Genomic DNA, 20258 nt, shown 5'->3' on the forward strand with positions numbered 1-20258 from the left:
GATTTATACAGTGACAATTTGTTAAACGGATAATCATAATGTGTGATATTAAGGCGACGTTAACTCCGACTTGGTGTCAATATTATTAGCTAATTAACACAGTTAGATGATTGATAATTAGCGAGCTCGGTGGATGTAGAAGGCACGATTGAATTGATATTGTGAAATGCCTTCGAATTTAATGTGCATTTTGGTTCACAAAAAAGCACCAATAAGTCAGAAGAAAAATCAAGGTTTTCCGTTTACTGGGCCCTGCAGTTGCAAAGTCGATCTTGAATTTTCAGACCTATCCAAGTTGTAACATTATCTATAGAACTGTTGGCTGTTCTTGGACTGGTCTAAAATATATTGAAGCCTTGCTTTGAAACAGACCCCCGATGAATTAAAGGTTCCCTCGCCGGCCTGCTCTACCCCCCAGGGTAAGGGTTACCCCCTAACGACTGTATCTGGTGAGGTTACGATGTGCTTGTAGCTTGCGAAGTAAATTTTAATTTAAAGAATAGTTTTGGAAGCTTTATATACGAATATTTTCTATTGAAATGAAAGGTGATGATGAAACGGCTGTTAGATTAGACACTAATATTGTTTATCGCTGAGATCTGTAATTATATTCAATCGTTTGTTGAATTATTAATTGTATATTAAATGAATGCATAAGGAACATTATTTTGTAAATGGATAATTTGTAATCGACAAATTGTGTAAATAAAAAATAAGCTAACAACTACGAGCTATTCGCAACATGTTTTCAGTTTTATCTTCTTGGGACAGAACGCGTTGATTGCCAGAGTTGGCACATGTTAGTGTTTGAAAATCCCGCTAACAATGAGCATAGCGGCAGCACCTTACAGTGCATTGACGCAGCGCTGCGGGTTTGAGAAATCCCGGGACAGCCCCGTACATCCTCTATACAGTATCAGGACCACTCTGAATCAGTGTCAGTAATCACTGGATTCGAACCCGGGACACCCCTGTACATCCTCTATTCAGCATCAACCTCACTCTGAATCATCAGTAATCACTGGGTTCGACCCGGGGACACACCTGTTCAGCATCTCTGGTCAGTGATTAAAGTGCGTTCGAACCTGGGCCTGGGGCACCCCTGTACATCAAATCAGTACTTCTCCTAATAGCAAAGTTATTGAGTTCGAACCAGTGACGACCATATTCCGATAGATGGCGAATGTGAAAATGTGGCTCATTTTAAAACTTTGATTTTGTCAACTGTAGATTGTAGTAGTTCATAAAATTCCAATAGATGGCGAGTACATCTACTGATTTTTCGACGTTGACGCACCGCGAGGAGTACTCCGAAACTCTCCTACCAGGCTACGGAATGAATATATGATAAACATTCCATTCAAGGGATCGATGAAGCCAATACAAGACCGGCTTTAAACTATCAAATATATCATATTCAAGATTCAGGCAATTATGATATTTTAACCCATCAAAACGATGGTAATTAAATATGGGATTCGTACCTGATCAAAGAATCTGTCTCGACAAGCTTGCGCATGCGTGTAGTTCTGTCAAAAGTTTGTCGAAGTTCCGTCTCTAGTATTTTACAATCAAAAATATGATGATTACGGATGGACTGTGACTCTCACATTGGATATAAACTGTTAAATAGGTGGGTTATAAACTGTAGATCGTCGTGAATTCGATCAAGTTTCAGATTCTCGCGTGAATACAACATAAAACACCCATCACTAATGTAAACAAACTAGTTTTTTAGTTCAGCCACTGAACGCTAGGTGGCCAGCCTAAGTTTATTAAAGATCTTTCACAGAGTTCTCGGTTCTCAGCACATCCAAATATCGTGGTATAGTTTCAGTGAATGGAAAACATTTCTGAAAATAGGTAAAATGTCAATGAAATGTGCAATCACCTCCCTCACAGACTGCCCCAGACCCAAAGAATGTTCTTCTTCAAGACTGGTCCCCCGCCCGCCCACGCTAGTCAAGTCAGTAACCTGTCTCTAGTTTAGTTTCACGATCGGATATTTTCACTAAGCTTATCTGATTATAAAAAGCTTACTACCAACATTTAGGTAACTAACTACCCGCCCACCTTCCCACACACAACAGGCACCTTTTTGACGATGTTCAACCCCGACCCTGCAGCGACTGTAATTTAGTCTTTTAGTCTCCTACAAATCAGAATTCAAAATCAAGATGATATGAATAAACAAAACCAACCATAACCATTTAAAAGTTCATTAGCACCGAAAGGTGACCCCGCTAAATTGCAGGGGCTGCAGTTGCTGAAAAATTGGTTAGAGATAATCAGCGGACAGATACCCTAGAAACAATGAACTTTTAACTTTGTCATTATGTCAACTATGCATTGGTTATCTGTAGCCACTTTTGAGCAACTGACCCCAGCAGTCTTAACCCTGTATTTATAGATAGAACTCTAGAACAGAGAATGCCATTTGTCAATGAGATGATGACAGATACAGATGTATACCCAGTCCGTGATGGGGGCTCGGGAGCGAACCGTAAGAGACCACGAGTTACTAATAGCAACGTCGAAGATCCAGGTAAAATATACAATAAATTCAAATCAATCGTTTTTAATTACTGTAATCTCAATTCATCAGATATAAACGTTGTATTTTGTAGACGCAGCAGCGCAGAGAGCGGCGCATCAGAGACAAACCATCGCACGGTGGACCCGTGAAGATTTAGAGGATAAATTCCTTCGAATGTCGGAAGAAAATCTGATTCTGAAAAAACACGCGAGAAAACAAGAGGAGAAAATTAAAAAGTATGAAAATAATGTGAATTAGTGGCGCCATCGAGGGGTGGATTTTAACGGGAGCGAGTCCGCCGCCCCTGGGTCGGTCAATCTCTACCGCTGTGAAACTGTATTTATCATCGTTTAATTTGAAATTTAAATATTTCCGTAGAATGGCGACGAAAATGCTGCGTTTAGTAAGCGATAAGAAAAAATCTGAAAAAGAAAATGGAGGTAAATTTGGAGGTTATTGATGTGAAATTATTTAAATCTCGTTGTGGTGAAATAGAATTAAATGATCGTGTTATTTATAGTTCACAAACCACGAGACGTTGAAACTGAAGAAATGCTTGAAGATTTACACGGAAAAATACGTGAATTAGAAAGAGTTAATCATCAACTTAAAGATAAGGTAAAAATCTACCACTTGCACAGTTCTCTGGTCAGTTGCACAGTTCTCTGGTCAGTTGCACAGTTCTCTGGTCAGTTGCACAGTTCTCTGGTCAGTTGCACAGTTCTCAACTCAGTTGCACAGTTCTCTGGTCAGTTGCACAGTTGTCTGCTCAGTTGCACAGTTCTCAACTCAGTTGCACAGTTGTCTGCTCAGTTGCACAGTTCTCAACTCAGTTGCACAGTTCTCAACTCAGTTGCACAGTTCTCTGGTCAGTAGCACAGTTCTCAACTCAGTTGCACAGTTCTCAACTCAGTTTCACAGTTCTCTGGTCAGTTGCACAGTTCTCTGGTCAGTAGCACAGTTCTCAACTCAGTTGCACAGTTCTCAACTCAGTTTCACAGTTCTCTGGTCAGTTGCACAGTTCTCTGGTCAGTTGCACAGTTCTCAACTCAGTTCTGAGCAGCAGCTGTGGAGCCCAGTCCACAGTTCTCAACTCAGTTCCTCAACTGGATCTTGCTGTTAGTGTATTATAACTCTTAACAGTTGACTATTTGAAATTACTGTGATCATCTTTTAAATTGCAACAATAAAGAACTGTTAATTTACATCATTAGCTCATGGTAACCAAGCAACAGTTAGTAACTTCAGGCAGTCGTCAGATAGCGTACCCTCACGTACCTGCCAGAATCAATACCGTAAGTTGAGTTCGATCATTGTTTTCATTTGTTACAGCAAAATATCCGATATTATCTCTAAAAATATATATATCGAAAAACAGGGTCTGAAACATCAGGATCAGAAAGTGAGTAAAAACATGCGAGTAGCGGGACCAGCGCCACCTAGGGACACGGGGAGACGTTCACCGACGTTACCGAGATACGGTCATAGTTTACTAGAGGAAACACGAATTGAAAATAAACAACTGTAAGTTTAAAATAAATTCCTTTTATTCTGTTGATTCAATTTGATTCATTGTGAATCAATGATCACCAGGTTTACTATAACTGTTTATCTTACTTTGTAGTGAAAGAGTGATTGAACAGTTGAACGAACAAATCAATATTGATGAACAGGACATAGAAATGCTTAAAGAACAGGTAGATAATTAGATATCGATATTGTTGATACCGTCCTGAACTCTGAGTATCAGGATACAGAATATCATGATACTGATCTATAATCGATTAAAAACAAATCTTAAAGACTGAATTTTAAAAGACATTTTAATTTTAGTTTCACTTGTAATTTCATCACGTAATCAATGTCCACAAAAGCCGTTTACAGCCATTTTGGATTGAGATGCTTTATAAACTCTGATAATCTGTGACCAATGTTGTTATTTAGTTACGAATTCGTGAAGCCGAATATGAAGAAGATTTACTGAAAATAAAACAACAAGCGACTCAAGGTCAACGTACTATGATTCAAGAGAACGTCGATATGATTCGAGTTCAGAGGGAGGTCAAAGAGAAATCGACGCAATTAACAGCTTTACAATCTCGTTATACCGCTCTAGAAGAGGTGCGTTCATTTGGACCGGTTCCCTGTATCGATTTTAGACTGGTTCCCTGTGTATTATAGATATTTTTTATTGTTCGATTATAGAAATTGCACACGATTAAAACGAGTCATGATCAAGTTTTACGAGAAATGGATCATTTAAATCATCAGTTAAAACAGGAACAAAATCGAACTCTTTCTTTACAAAACGAAATGAAACAAGGTTCGACGCAACAAAGAACGCTGTTGGAATTCGAAGAACAAATCGATGCTTTGAAGAAAGAGAACGATATTCTGAAGGAAGCGAATGAGAAGTTGGTCAGCAGGTTCGTTCATTTACATCTTACGTTTTAACAAATACTCTTGTAAAATTAGACTGATGGATGATATTTAATCCCAGGGCCCAGTTGCACAGTCGTGAAATGGTCTTTAATCTTAAGACTGGTTTTAAGTTGTTAGATTGGTTATAGAACTAAGTTGGTCTTAGACTGGTCTTAAGTCTTAGCCATGACTATGCAACTGGCTCCAGCACATTAAGAATAAAAATAATTCTGAAAAGTTTCCTTGAGCTACTGAACTAAGTATTCATCTTAAATTCATCTTCAGGAATAAATTCCTTCTATATTAGCTTGATGACAAGAAAAGTTTTTCATCAATGGTTACTAGAACCATACTATTCTTCTTGGTGTATGTGGGTTTCCATTTTACCACGTATTTTACTCATACAATCTCATAGAATCTTGTCACGTTAATGAAGTCCTCTGGAATTTTGAGTCTCAATTTATATTTACAATTCAATTTACTAAATGTACATGATCATCACTTAGATCAGTAATATGTATAGTGAAGCAGTAGTTTCAGTATAGGATGTTGATGTTATATTCTGTAGTGCGTTTGATTTGGAACGTGAACAGGAATGGAGACGTCGCGAACACACGTTAAAGGTTCAAATAGCGCAGTTAGAGGCTACGTTGAAGGCAGACGTCGGTGAAAAAGGAGGAATTCTCGATCGTTTAACGGATGAACGAGGTTAGACGAGGAAGAACAAACTATTCATCATCATCCTATACAATAACCCTAAATACAGGGTCTGCAGTTGGAGCTTACCAGTGGATAGTTGACATACTGACAATTAAAAGTTCATCGTTACGACAGTATTTATTGACTGGTTATCTTAAACCAACTTTAGAGCAACTGCAGGCCCTGGATTCAACTCATTATAACTGATCTAACTGTGAATTAACTCATAAAAAAAACAAACAGATTTTAGAAATGAATATTTTTGTTTTGTAGAATCGAGAGAAAAAGCTGAGAAAGAATTCAGTGAAATTCAAGTGAAATATTTCGAGATGAAAGAAGAATTGGATGAAATGAAAGAGAAAATGGCTTTCTTTTCTAAAGTAAGTATAAAACTGTGCAATATAGAGAGAGACAGACAGACGGAACAGACAGCCACAGACAGACAGATAGATAGAACAGACAGACGGACAGGTAGACAGACAGACAGAACAGACAGGTAGAAAGAAAGAAAGATGAACAGTGTGTTTGATATCTGTTGTATGTGATATTGTTACAGGAAAGTGCTATTGATTTCACTGAGATCGAAGAAGCTTTGATGATTGTAAAACAAAAACGTGAAAAAGGAGATCAACAATTAGAATTTCTTCAGAAAGTTGATTCAGAGAAAGATAAAGGTAAAGAGACCGGAGAGGGAACCAGGCGGGGAGGGACCGTACGGGGGAACTGTTCTAGTGTTCATATAAACTGAATGTTTGCTCTATTTGTACAGATTTACAGAAATCGATGACTCATCTTCAAGCTGAATATGCAGAAACTATCAACGAACTGGAAAAAACTAGAAATATGTTAATAGTACAACATAAAATCAATAAAGATTATCAAACAGAGGTATGGTATTGTAATTAGGGGTCGTTTAACCTCCAGCTGAGGGAACTATGTGGTCAAGTTTTTCCGAAACCGTTTGTACATGATGTTATTTTGAACGAATATTTTAAGGTCGATGCCGTTACTAAGAAAATGGACGAAAATAAACAAGAATTTGACGGTAAATTAGATGAATACGCGAGATTACTGGATATCAGAGCTGCAAGAATCAAGGTTAGAATCGAGCAGCCTCTCCCTCATGCAGAGGAATTGTTGATATGATTATACACGGTTATTTGTTGATATTTTGTAGAAATTAGAAGCTCAATTGAAAGATGTCGCTTACGGTACAAGACAATATAAAATACGTGAGACAACTGAACTGGAAGAGGTAACTATTCATTCTCAATTCATTCATTCATTAAATCACATAGGAATTAATCAATTCAAGTGTAATTAATGATTTTACAGCTTGAATTTGAGGAGTTTGATGAATCAGTTCATCTTGAACGCGGTCAAAATCTATTTGAGATTCACATCTCGAAGGTAAGCAGATAAATGGGCTGAACTAGGGCAGTGTTTTGGCTTAATGATAGGGAGGGGAAATAGATATTTTAAAGAACACCATTTGTATCCAGGACCTGGTGAGCTACTAAAACAAGGTCCAGGGGCCGGTCGCATAGTCATGACTTAGACTTAAGACCGGTCTAAGGCTATCTTAGTTTGTATAGCTAATCTAACAGCCTAAGACCAGTCTTGGACTTAAGTCTTGACTATGACTCGACTCGGCCCCAGTAAGAAGGTTACTAGAAATTCTAGAAAAACTGCAAATATCCATCACTGGATTAATCGTTGTATCATGTAAAGTGACACCAGTTGAATTGAGAGTTCTATATTTAGGTTTTATTGTCCGATGAAGGATTACGTGCGCTCGGAGATGAAGAGCCCTCTATATTCTGTACGTGGGAATTCTACGAGTTTGAAATTCAATCGACTACGATTAAAAAAGGAGCTCGACCCGAAATAAACTTCACTTCTCAGTACATCGTGAAAGTTGATGACTTTTTCCTACATCACATACAGAAGGTACGTTATAAACATTAGTGAAACGCTCTCCGAGTCCGTGTTGTAAAGATTATATCCAAAAACCTCTAATATGAAAGAAAATATCCAAAATGTTTCCTTTAGCTAGTTGTAGTTTATTCAATGTTTCGACTTTATTCTAATAGTTATCTTCAGTTCAGGAATACAGTTTTCTTGAATATGACTATCTGGATAAATTCAAAACATTCAATAAACTTTAGCTCAAGGAAATATTTTGGATTCTACTTTTCATTCTTAGTGTAGAACTTTATAGAAGGATTTCTCAAGTGTAAAAAGTGTTGTTTTGAATTTTGTATCTAGGAATCGACAACGATAGAAGTGCATCACGCGTTAGGTACTGATTATAGAACAGTTGCTGCTGGGCAACTGAAATTCAGAGATATTATTGATAAACCTCAATCGCGTATACAAGGAACGGCACAATTAACTGGTTCGTATCCTATACAATGATTCATACAGTCACAATTACTGATCAATATTATACTGGACTCGGTTCCACAGTTGTGAGTTAAAATTAGTTCATTTTCAATGAATTAACTCAGAGTCAAATCTTAACTCACAACTGTGGAACTGGATCTAGAACTGTACCCAGTTCCACAGTCCTGGATCCAGGACTGTGGAACTGGATGTTGTATATAGTGCGTATATGATATGTAGGTGTTGGTGAAGGAGGTGCAGGTGTTGATTACGGCACCGTTGAATTCTGGGTTAGATTAAGAGTTCCTATGGATCAAGCTCTCAGATTGTATAAGGTTAGTATATATGTAATATCACCTACCATTTAAATAATCAGAAACTGATGAATTTCAAAAGTATTCCCGGGTATGACTATGTGGCTACATCTACGAAATTGGGCCAAGGAGAGGAGCCATAGCTTCATCTGTTTGACTTCGCACCTAACCCATCCTTAGTGGATTGTTGTTGAAATATTTTTGTAACAAAATTGTGATAAAGTTATGATAAATGCCTACCCCGGTAGATGGTTACAATATTTTGGTGTCTTTATCAATAATTATTCAGTTAAAATATCATTAGCCCGTTCAATATTCAATAGTTTCTAAACTTCTGACTAAGAAAACTTCTTCATGTTACAATAGTGAAACACGAGTATTTCCAGAATAAGAAACCCAATCAAACAGAGGATGGTTTATTAAATCAAGTTCATATTTATTTCAGGAAAGAACTAAAGCTCTCGGTTATCTAACGAGTAATCAGCAGCAGCAGCAGCTGATTGACAGCAAGCAGCAGACGGCGTTGGATGAAACGGCGAATCAACGTCCGGAGGATGGAGTTAATCAACTACATATAAATGTAATCCGTTGTCGAGACGTTAGAGCTCGTCGAGAGGCGATGCAACCCTCTCCTTACGCTGTTTATAAATTCTTTGATTATAACGATCATGACACGGCTATCGTAGACAGTAGTTATTCACCGGAATTCAACGATCAGAGAACTTACCCCGTACCGATGACTCTTCAACTCGATAAATATCTCAAATCACAAGTAAGATTTCACTACAGTTGAACAGTGGAACCTCATTACTACCTCGATTTATTCAATTTTATTATGTATTCTATTGGGAAAGTATCATCTCAGGGTGTAAGAGTAAAGATATCCTTCTAGTTAAAGTTAGGTGCTGCTCCCAGTCCAAGCTTTCTTTTCAAGAAAAAACACTGGAACGAATTGAATTAAAACATATTCTAATGTTGAAATAAGAAATTTCTTGAAATCTGTCGGGATAATTCCAACAAAATATCTGGCACCCTATATATCGGGATATTGCCATTATCAAGCCTAGACTTTCAGGGCAAAAGAGACCTGTATGAAATTGGGTACATCTTTGGATGAAATTCTAACATTGTTTTATCAGATTAATAGTTACATCTGTACTTCATCATGATGAGGTTCCACTGTAAAGAAGTTTTAATTTGAGGCTTTTGTTTAAGCATTATCTATTGATATATTATTGATTTGAATTGCAGAGTTTGGAGGTTTATATATTCGATGACACAGATCCGGATGAGACTAGTTTCCTCGGAGTCGCTCGCGTCCCTCTTTTACCTCTCGCTCATGATAAAGCAATACGTGGAACGTTTGAATTAAAATCTGTGAGTTCAACTTTTCATCTTTATACAATCATTTTACAGTTAAACATTGTAGTCTGACGTTGAGAGAAATCTACAATATCGATTTAAACTGTTATCGTTTTTGTCTCATATTACCGGCAGAATCATTACACTCATCTTCAGAGTTTATTTGAAAACTTGATTCAATTTTCAAATAAACTCTGAGGATGGATGGAAGGATTCCACCTGAAACATGAGAAAAAAACAATACTTGTCATTTGAATTGATGGTGTGGTTTTATCTTAATGATATCAACTCATAGTTTAACTCAGACACAGCCAATTGGACTTATAACTTACTCAAACAAAAATTAGATAATTTTCTGACTTGCTGATATATTTTTTGATAAACTGAGACCGATTCATTTGATCCTAGTTTGAGTTTGGAAAGGTTTACTGTATCTTTATTTCGACTAGATGATTCAATGAACCCGATTGAATGTGTGATTATTTTCAGCCGGATGGTTCTACAAATGGAACTATTGATATACAGTTGAACTGGCAATATCAATACCTACCGCCACGAGGGTCAACTAGAACTCCATCTCAGAAATTATCAATGCCCGACGATAAGCCTGAGCCGACACCTCTGATGCCGGGTGAAGATTTGAACCGTCCACCGAGTCCACCTATAGTTCCTCGTCATTCCAGTACTCCTGTAGTAGTTCGAGCTAAGAGTAAACCGGTTGTAACGCGAGAATCATTGGAGACATTCCAGGATTTATTACAACCCGTTCCGAAGGTTCGTTTGTTTTCACAATCTCTCGTTTCACTCAAATCTGAACTGTATTTGTTACAGTTTTCGTTGTCGCGTGTTTTTCAGGAGGAAATGGAGAAAATAATGATGAGACCGAATACAACAGAGAATGAAGAAATAACTGAATCAATAGTAGCTGTAAAAGCACCTGCGAAAGCAGCTGCAGCTGCAGCCGTAAGTCATCGATACAATCAAATTTGGTTATGTCATCATTTGGATAAGTCATCACATGACTGAAGTCTTCTCTAGTTTTGAGTCTCAATTTGCATTTCTAATTCAATTTACTAAGTGTAAGTCATCATTTGGAGAAGTCGTCACTTTACTGAAGTCTTCTCTTTGTTTGAGTCTCAATTTGTATTTCTAATTCAATTTACTGAGTGAAATTCATCATTTGGAGAAGTTGTCAATGTAATGTTCATCACAACTACAACAACAAATTGAACAGCTGCAAGTTTCACCACAGTGTAATTTATAAGGTGTAAGTTTTACTGAAAATCTCGAGATATTTTTTGTTTAGATGTTTTTCGAAGAAGAACAACAAAGACAAACTCCAGATATTCATGTGAGTCATGTGGATGAGGAGACAGTTCATACAGCTCCTATAGAACCACCTCAATCAGTGGAACACGGTAAGTGACTTACTGTGCATCATTCGCTTCATCTAACCTCGGAGTTATCAGTCTGATTACTCCAACATCTAACCTCACAGTTATCAGTCTGATTACTCCAACATCTAACCTCGGAGTTATCAGTCTGATTACTCCAACATCTAACCTCACAGTTATCAGTCTGATTACTCCAACATCTAACCTCACAGTTATCAGTCTGATTACTCCAACATCTAACCTCAGAGTTATCAGTCTGATTACTCAAACATCTTACCTCGGAGTTATCAGTCTGATTACTCCAACATCTAACCTCGGAGTTATCAGTCTGATTACTCCAACATCTAACCTCGGAGTTATCAGTCTGATTACTCCAACATCTAACCTCGGAGTTATCAGTCTGATTACTCCAACATCTAAGATTATAGATCATAGATTTCTATATAACTGCTCATATAAGAATGTCACGATAAGGGAAATGAAAATCAGAATCAGAAATGTTTCCTAGCTGAAGTTTATTCAATGTTCCATGTAATCATCTTCGGGAATACTGAATTTGTAAAGATGAATACAGTACATGTACTAGGACATAATCAAGGAAACATTTCAGACTCTTTTCATTCTGAGTCTGGGATTTCATATTATCTTTACAACGCAGACTCTTAAAAGTGTTTCATCAATGGTTTAGATACATACCGTGTATAACCGTCTGCTTATACAGCTTTTGCTTCACTATCTGTCTAATAGGTGGCAGTAAAGCGGCGCTAATTGCTAGAAAAGCTTCAGGTGTAGGAGATATTATAGATGATGAAGACGATGGTAAGAGATCAATAATGTGTTCAGTTATATCCACGGTTACCTGATATTCAAATACTTGCGCCTTCTGCCGAGAAATATTTAACACTTATTTTTGCTGTGTTTGTAATTAACTATTTCTAATTAATGATTGTTTGAGTTGAATTATCTATCAATTGATTGAAAGATTATTTCAAGTTCCACGGTTCTGAACCTAGCTCGATCCACAGTTCTGCATCCAGTTCCACAGTTCTGAACCCAGTTCCACAGTTCTGAACCCAGTTCCACCTTTCTGGAATCAGTTCCACGGTTCTGTACCCTGTCCCACAGTTCTGGAGTCAGGATCCAGGTCTGAGTTGAGTTTGAGTGGGGTTAAAAGTGTTATTTAAAGCTGGAGTCTGATTGAAACCAAGTATTGTGGAACCAGGTTCTAGATTTAGATACAAGTTCAGATTATCTCTATTTGTTTAACTAATTAATTTGTTTAATTAAAAGCTAACAATTGGTTGAACTGAAGTTTCTTGTACAGTTTTTATATTAACTAAGTAATATGGTTTACAGATGTGATAAGACCAGTTGTTCCGACCCCACAAGTTCGTTCCGGCAAATCAACATCTCTAATACACAGACAAACAGGTGCTGATTTTAAATAGTTTATTGTGGATGTGTTGCATGGCCTATAATCACTGTACATAGTCAATATCCTGATGAATCAGTTGAGAATCGCAAAATCCGTGACGAGACTCGATGAGTTAAAAAATCCCACAATGTGTAAACGATTCTAAAAAGTTGATTTAGAAAATTATTAGAAATATTTCGGTGGTTCCTACCACCCCTCTTCAGTATAAAAGATGTGATTCTAGACTGAACCAATATTTCTAATAATTTTTAAAATAAATTTTTTAGATTTGTTCACACTTTGTGGGATTTTTTACTCATAGTCATTATCCATTAGTTCACACTGGTCTACGTCACGTAGTTAACATCGTAAACTGCATGGATTCTGGTTTATATTTATCCTCCAATCGTTAATCAATCATGGATTTATATTTTATGATTTTCTATTAATTGAAATCGTTTATGGAAATATTGATTTTTATTCATGAAAACAGTTTTTTGTTTTCAAACTGTATTTCACGTATTTATTGTAAGATGTAATATGAATATTTAGAATAGAAAATGCTTTTATTGTTTAGCCGTTCATGAGGAAGAAATGCCATCACCTCGACAACACGATGACATTCCTGCTGACACTGCTGCTGCTGCTGATGATGATGATCAAGATTTATTGAAAGCTAAAAATGTTCTAAGAAAAGCTTTGATTCGCAAACGAGAAACAAAATCAACTGGTAATGAATGATTGTATATTTCTGATCCGGATAGGAGGGAGGAGGGAGGAGAGGGTAGGAGGGAGGAGAGGGTAGGCGGAGGGGAGATGAGTTTACCTAGGTCACCAGGAATAGATTCAAATATCGATATATTTCTATTTTACTGATATTTAGCTGAACTAGACGACACTCGGGTAACTGATGCAGATATAAGTGAACAATCGTCACAACTGACATCAGGTGATCTATTTATAAATTAATACAGTCACTACTGCTGAAGTCGTCTTAGTTGAGAATGAGATGATCATTAATTATGATCCAAATGATTGACTAATTCTTGGTAAATTGAATTGCAAATACAAATTTAGAAACTACTTCAGTAGAATGTGACGATTTCACAGAGTTTTTCCGTGTAACTAAAATGAAAACTATCTATTAACATCAGTATCTATATGAATATATAGGCACCGAACACAACTGAATCATTCACAGTTTAAAGCCGATCAATGTCTCTAACTCCTGCTTTATTTGCTTTATATGTTGTTTATTTGTAATTCTAAAATTTTATACGAAATAATGATTGAATAATAGACGAAACAGTTATATAACCTGTTACCGCGGCAATAGAGGATACAACAGAGATTACTGACGCAGAAATGGACGAAGAAAAGTCACTTTTCTTTGCGAGGTTGATGTGGCGGCAAAGACGGGGGTAGTGAAGAACACAATTAATACAAATAATATTTCTATTAATTCCAGGTGGTTTACAGATCTGGACCCAGTTCCACAGTCGTGAGTTAGAGTAAACTCTTGAGTTAAAGTTAGTTCATTTTCAATGTTTTAACCCAGGGTCAAATCTTAACTCAGAACTGTGGAACTGGACCCTGTGTGTGTGTGTGTGTGTCAAAAATCTGTACAGGAATTAACATTTTATAACACATTGCATGTTTCCATTTATAGTAGACTGCACGCTTTCCTCATGGGACCAAACAATATTCTGTGGGATGGATTATTATCACATGCTATGACACACACTGGGCACGTGAGGAGCCCCTCAGTCTACTATATATGAATTATTACTATTTGTTTGTGTCAGTTTCTAACTTGTATTCGATATTAATAACACAAAATATTTAAATATTTCATAATTTCTGATACGGAGTATAGTTAACATGAATGCTATTATTTTTACAGGTAAAGAGGATAAAAAGAAGAAGGAAAAGAAAAAAGATAAAAAGAAGGATGAGATGAGAAGTGGAGAAAAGACGCAGGAAGATACAATGTTCGGTGATGAACCGGATAAAGATGCTACAGGTAAGATATCAACAGGTACCGGTACCAGTATTCAATCTGATACCTGATAGAACTATTAAATGTATCTGGTACAAACTGCCCGGCAGGTACCGGTACCAGTATTCAATCAGATACCTGATAGAACTGATGAATGTATCTGGTACAAACTGCCCGGCAGGTACCGGTACCAGTATTCAATCTGATACCTGATAGAACTGCTGAATGTATCTGGTACAAACTGCCCGGCAGGTACCGGTACCAGTATTCAATCAGAGATACCTGATAAAACTATTGAATGTATCTGGTACAAACTGCCCGGCAGGTACCGGTACCAGTATTCAATCTGATACCTGATAGAACTATTGAATGTATCTGGTACAAACTGCCCGGCAGGTACCGGTACCAGTATTCAATCTGATACCTGATAGAACTGCTGAATGTATCTGGTACAAACTGCCCGGCAGGTACCGGTACCAGTATTCAATCAGAGATACCTGATAAAACTATTGAATGTATCTGGTACAAACTGCCCGGCAGGTACCGGTACCAGTATTCAATCTGATACCTGATAGAACTGCTGAATGTATCTGGTACAAACTGCCCGGCAGGTACCGGTACCAGTATTCAATCAGAGATACCTGATAAAACTATTGAATGTATCTGGTACAAACTGCCCGGCAGGTACCGGTACCAGTATTCAATCAGAGATACCTGATAAAACTATTGAATGTATCTGGTACAAACTGCCCGGCAGGTACCGGTACCAGTATTCAATCTGATACCTGATAGAACTGCTGAATGTATCTGGTACAAACTGCCCGGCAGGTACCGGTACCAGTATTCAATCAGAGATACCTGATAAAACTATTGAATGTATCTGGTACAAACTGCCCGGCAGGTACCGGTACCAGTATTCAATCAGAGATACCTGATAAAACTGATGAATGTATCTGGTACAAACTGCCCGGCAGGTACCGGTACCAGTATTCAATCTGAGATACCTGATAGAACTATTGAATGTATCTGGTACAAACTGCCCCGCAGGTACCGGTACCAGTATTCAATCTGATACCTGATAGAACTGCTGAATGTATCTGGTACAAACTGCCCGGCAGGTACCGGTACCAGTATTCAATCAGAGATACCTGATAAAACTGATGAATGTATCTGGTACAAACTGCCCGGCAGGTACCGGTACCAGTATTCAATCTGATACCTGATAAAACTGCTGAATGTTTGTTTGTTTGCTTGTTTTACAAAAAAGATATTGAGGAAGAAATTGAAAGTGAAGTAGGAGCCGATATGATGAGTATAGAATCTGATAGTGAAGGTGTTATTGTTATCTCACAGAAAACACCGCGTCCTGCTTCAAGATTGGTGAGTTTAACTATTTTAGAATACACTATAGACCACTGCGCTTGCCCCGGAGCTCAGGAGAGACCAGTAAATATTCTCTGTAAGGCAACAAGTCTGAGTAAGTATATGATAATCAGACGCAAGCGCAGAGTCCACAGTAAACTCAGTTGATCTGTAGCAGCGCAGAGTCCACAGTAAACTCAGTTGATCTGTAGCAGCGCAGAGTCCACAGTAAACTCAGTTGATCTGTAGCAGCGCAGAGTCCACAGTAAACTCAGTTGATCTGTAGCAGCGCAGAGTCCACAGTAAACTCAGTTGATCTGTAGCAGCGCAGAGTCCACAGTAAACTCAGTTGATCTGTAGCAGCGCAGAGTCCACAGTAAACTCAGTTGATCTGTAGCAGCGCAGAGTCCACAGTAAACTCAGTTTGATCTGTAGCAGCGCAGAGTCCACAGTAAACTCAGTTGATCTGTAGCAGCGCAGAGTCCACAGTAAACTCAGTTGATCTGTAGCAGCGCAGAGTCCACAGTAAACTCAGTTTGATCTGTAGCAGCGCAGAGTCCACAGTAAACTCAGTTTGATCTGTAGCAGCGCAGAGTCCACAGTAAACTCAGTTGATCTGTAGCAGCGCAGAGTCCACAGTAAACTCAGTTGATCTGTAGCAGCGCAGAGTCCACAGTAAACTCAGTTGATCTGTAGCAGCGCAGAGTCCACAGTAAACTCAGTTGATCTGTAGCTATTAGGATCTGAGTGTAATTTACTGATTTATTTCTAGGATCCGAGTGTAATTTACTGATTTATTTCTAGGATCTGAGTGTAATTTATTGATTTATTTCTAGGATCTGAGTGTAATTTATTGATTTATTTCTAGGATCGAGCAAACACTGTGAAAGTTACAATTTCACATTTGAGTTTAGAGGAGAATTCTTCAATCAGCACAGATCCCGATATTCAATTATTATTTGTTGAATATCGATTCCTGGGTGTAGCAGCTGATGAACTAGAGACACCGTTCTCATTACCAAAACCAAAACCACATGATCGAATTTACTTCAATTTTGAAAAAGGTATGAAATTCAGAACAACAGTTCCACTATTCAGGGGTGACAACTCCACTATTCGGGGGTGACAGTTCCACTATTCAGGGGCGACAGTTCCACTATTCAGGGGCTACAGTTCCACTATTCAGGGGCTACAGTTCCACTTTTCAGGGGTGACAACTCCACTATTCGGGGGTGACAGTTCCACTATTCAGGGGCGACAGTTCCACTTTTCAGGGGTGACAGTTCCACTATTCAGGGGCGACAGTTCCACTATTCAGGGGCTACAGTTCCACTATTCAGGGGTGACAGTTCCACTATTCAGGGGCGACAGTTCCACTATTCAGGGGTGTCAGTTCCACTATTCAGGGGCGACAGTTCCACTATTCAGGGGCGACAGTTCCACTATTCAGGGGCGATAGTTCCACTATTCAGGGGCGACAGTTCCACTATTCAGGGGTGACAGTTCCACTATTCAGGGGTGTCAGTTCCACTATTCAGGGGCGACAGTTCCACTATTCAGGGGCGACAGTTCCACTATTCAGGGGCGACAGTTCCACTATTCAGGGGCGACAGTTCCACTATTCAGGGGCGACAGTTGCACTAGTCAGGGGCGACAGTTCCACTATTCAGGGGTGACAACTCCACTATTCGGGGGTGACAGTTCCACTATTCAGGGGCGACAGTTCCACTATTCAGGGGCTACAGTTCCACTATTCAGGGGCTACAGTTCCACTTTTCAGGGGTGACAACTCCACTATTCGGGGGTGACAGTTCCACTATTCAGGGGCGACAGTTCCACTTTTCAGGGGTGACAGTTCCACTATTCAGGGGCGACAGTTCCACTATTCAGGGGCTACAGTTCCACTATTCAGGGGTGACAGTTCCACTATTCAGGGGCGACAGTTCCACTATTCAGGGGTGTCAGTTCCACTATTCAGGGGCGACAGTTCCACTATTCAGGGGCGACAGTTCCACTATTCAGGGGCGATAGTTCCACTATTCAGGGGCGACAGTTCCACTATTCAGGGGTGACAGTTCCACTATTCAGGGGTGTCAGTTCCACTATTCAGGGGCGACAGTTCCACTATTCAGGGGCGACAGTTCCACTATTCAGGGGCGACAGTTCCACTATTCAGGGGCGACAGTTCCACTATTCAGGGGCGACAGTTCCACTAGTCAGGGGCGACAGTTCCACTATTCAGGGGCTACAGTTGCACTATTCAGGGGCTACAGTTCCACTATTCAGGCATAAGATGCTCAGCTGTGACAATTAAAACTCTATTGTTACTTCTGGTATTTATGCCATAGTTTATTGATACCATCTTTTTGAGCAACTGACTCCGCAAGAGTTAGATTTGACTAGAGATTTAGAATTTCATTTGAAATCTTTTAAACTCTTGACTCAACTGTGGAACCAGGTTAAAGATTCCAAGTACAATACAATATTCAAAAATCAAAATGAATTCATCTAAATATTGAATTGTCTGATAATTTTATGTTTCAGTTTTTCACGTCGATCCTGAAGAGAACTATGAGAAGCGTCAGTATTTAGCGAGTATGTTGTTACCGGACGACCCTGACGACGGTCGTATGAAACTGATTGTAGTTAGTGAACCGACCGAGGATAATCCCGACGCTGAATGTGAAGATGTAGGAATTGTATTCGTCAGTATTCCGCAGATATTAAAAACAGGCAAAGATTTGATCAACGAAGAAGCAGAAAGTAAGAATACATTGAAATACTCGACAGAATTGATCTCCTACAATTGATGAAATATCTTGTGAACTTCGGGGATTTGCCTCTGAATTCAATCAATTGCACTGAAAATAAAGAATGTTATTTTAAGAATTGTTTGATGTTACCAAGGGGACAGGTTAAAATTCTTTATCACCACTGTGATGATGGAATTTGGAGGCAGAATCCTGAAAAACAGTTCGAAAATAAACAAGATATTTATCATTTTTGTGTTACCGGTACTCTAAATTGAATATGTCACTAACATGTTTTTATTAATTATTTATTTTACAGTTGTTGATATGAACGATGAATCAACGGTAATCGGTCATTTAAATGTATCAGTTGAATGTTTAGACGCACTCAGAGCTATTCAACATGAAATGTGAATGATCACATGATATCATCAATAGTCCGTCCATTAGAAAAACTGTTTAGTTTCTGAATAATGTACGTAGTGGACTAGTCACTGTATAGTGGAACTAGTGGCAGTGACTACAGGGTAGTTACTGTAGCGTAGTACCGGTAGTTGCAGTGGACTAGTCACTTGTATAGTGGAGTAGTTGTAGTGGACTAGATACTGTAGCAGAGTAGTTGCAGTGGACTAGTCACTTGTATAGTGGAGTAGTTGTAGTGGACTAGATACTGTAGCAGAGTAGTTGCAGTGGACTAGTCACTTGTATAGTGGAGTAGTTGAAGCTGACTAGTCACTTGTATAGTGGAGTAGTTGAAGCTGACTAGTCACTTGTATAGTGGAATAGCCAATAAGTAGTGGACTAGCTTCTGTGTTAGTCAGTGTAGTAGATGATTATATAGTTGTAATAGAATGTTTCGTTGTTTACTGAAACACAAACTGTCCATCATTTGCTGTCCAAACTGTCCATTCGCTATCCATTCAGTGAAACCAAAATGGAATCTCCACTATCTGAGAATTATTTTCTATAAACTATAAATCAGTACTACTGTCCAAACATTGTAACATATACATGCATAGATTAGATTATTATGTACAATGTATCTCTTTATTATCAGAACTCATAATACTCTGTAGTTTATAAATAGACATTGTCTGTATTGTCTTCAACTCGCGCAATGGTGCACCTGACTCTGGCAAGTGGGGAATTAAAGTGCTACGACTATGATTGGTGTCTTGTGATAGAAATTATGAATTGTATGATGTATTTTATATCGTTATAATATTTGTAATAAACTAATTATATGCATTTTAGCTTAAAATTGCTTAATGTTTGATTTTTAATGAGCAGGGACCAGTTTTATAGTATTACCTTTAACCCGGGGGGGCTAACTTAATTTATTTTCAATTTAGTTAGCCCCCGGGTTAAAGGTGATACTGCTCTATGAAACCGGGCCCAGGTGTTTATGACACTTGAAATGATACCGGGATGCTCATGGTTATGGACGACTTGATGACTGAACGACTGTTGGACATTATCACTATCATCACCACTATCTCTATCATCACCCCCAGCATCTCTAACATCACCTCCAGCATCCACCACTTCTATATCATCACCACCATCACTAGCATCACCACTACATGTATCTCTAACATCACCTCCAGCATCCCTCACTTCTC

General features: G+C 38.5%; 1 protein-coding gene across 5 annotated transcripts; it reads left to right on the forward strand.

The window, feature by feature from the left end:
- Positions 1–1525: 1525 nt before the first annotated feature.
- On the forward strand, positions 1526–19830 carry LOC141901528 (protein fantom-like). 5 transcript variants are annotated; one of them, XM_074788831.1, is made up of 34 exons: positions 1526–1633; positions 2411–2545; positions 2628–2772; positions 2915–2976; positions 3057–3154; positions 3751–3831; positions 3915–4060; positions 4161–4233; positions 4481–4657; positions 4742–4962; positions 5526–5665; positions 5930–6036; positions 6213–6330; positions 6426–6544; positions 6653–6754; positions 6834–6911; positions 6992–7066; positions 7421–7606; positions 7925–8054; positions 8282–8376; positions 8801–9127; positions 9607–9732; positions 10207–10491; positions 10573–10680; positions 11024–11135; positions 11859–11930; positions 12468–12542; positions 13103–13255; positions 13409–13474; positions 14429–14548; positions 15792–15904; positions 16755–16950; positions 18431–18649; positions 18956–19830. In XM_074788831.1, exons 2-34 carry the CDS (start codon positions 2431–2433, stop codon positions 19048–19050), a joined length of 4335 nt encoding a protein of 1444 aa, XP_074644932.1. In that variant the 5' UTR covers positions 1526–1633; positions 2411–2430; the 3' UTR covers positions 19051–19830. The 5 variants fall into 5 exon arrangements, with proteins under 5 accessions (XP_074644932.1, XP_074644933.1, XP_074644935.1 ...); XM_074788832.1 differs by lacking the exon at positions 13409–13474; XM_074788834.1 differs by lacking the exon at positions 12468–12542.
- Positions 19831–20258: the final 428 nt, after the last annotated feature.

The sequence above is a fragment of the Tubulanus polymorphus genome, chromosome 3, assembly GCF_964204645.1.
Source record: "Tubulanus polymorphus chromosome 3, tnTubPoly1.2, whole genome shotgun sequence".
In the NCBI taxonomy this organism is placed as follows: domain Eukaryota; kingdom Metazoa; phylum Nemertea; class Palaeonemertea; order Tubulaniformes; family Tubulanidae; genus Tubulanus; species Tubulanus polymorphus.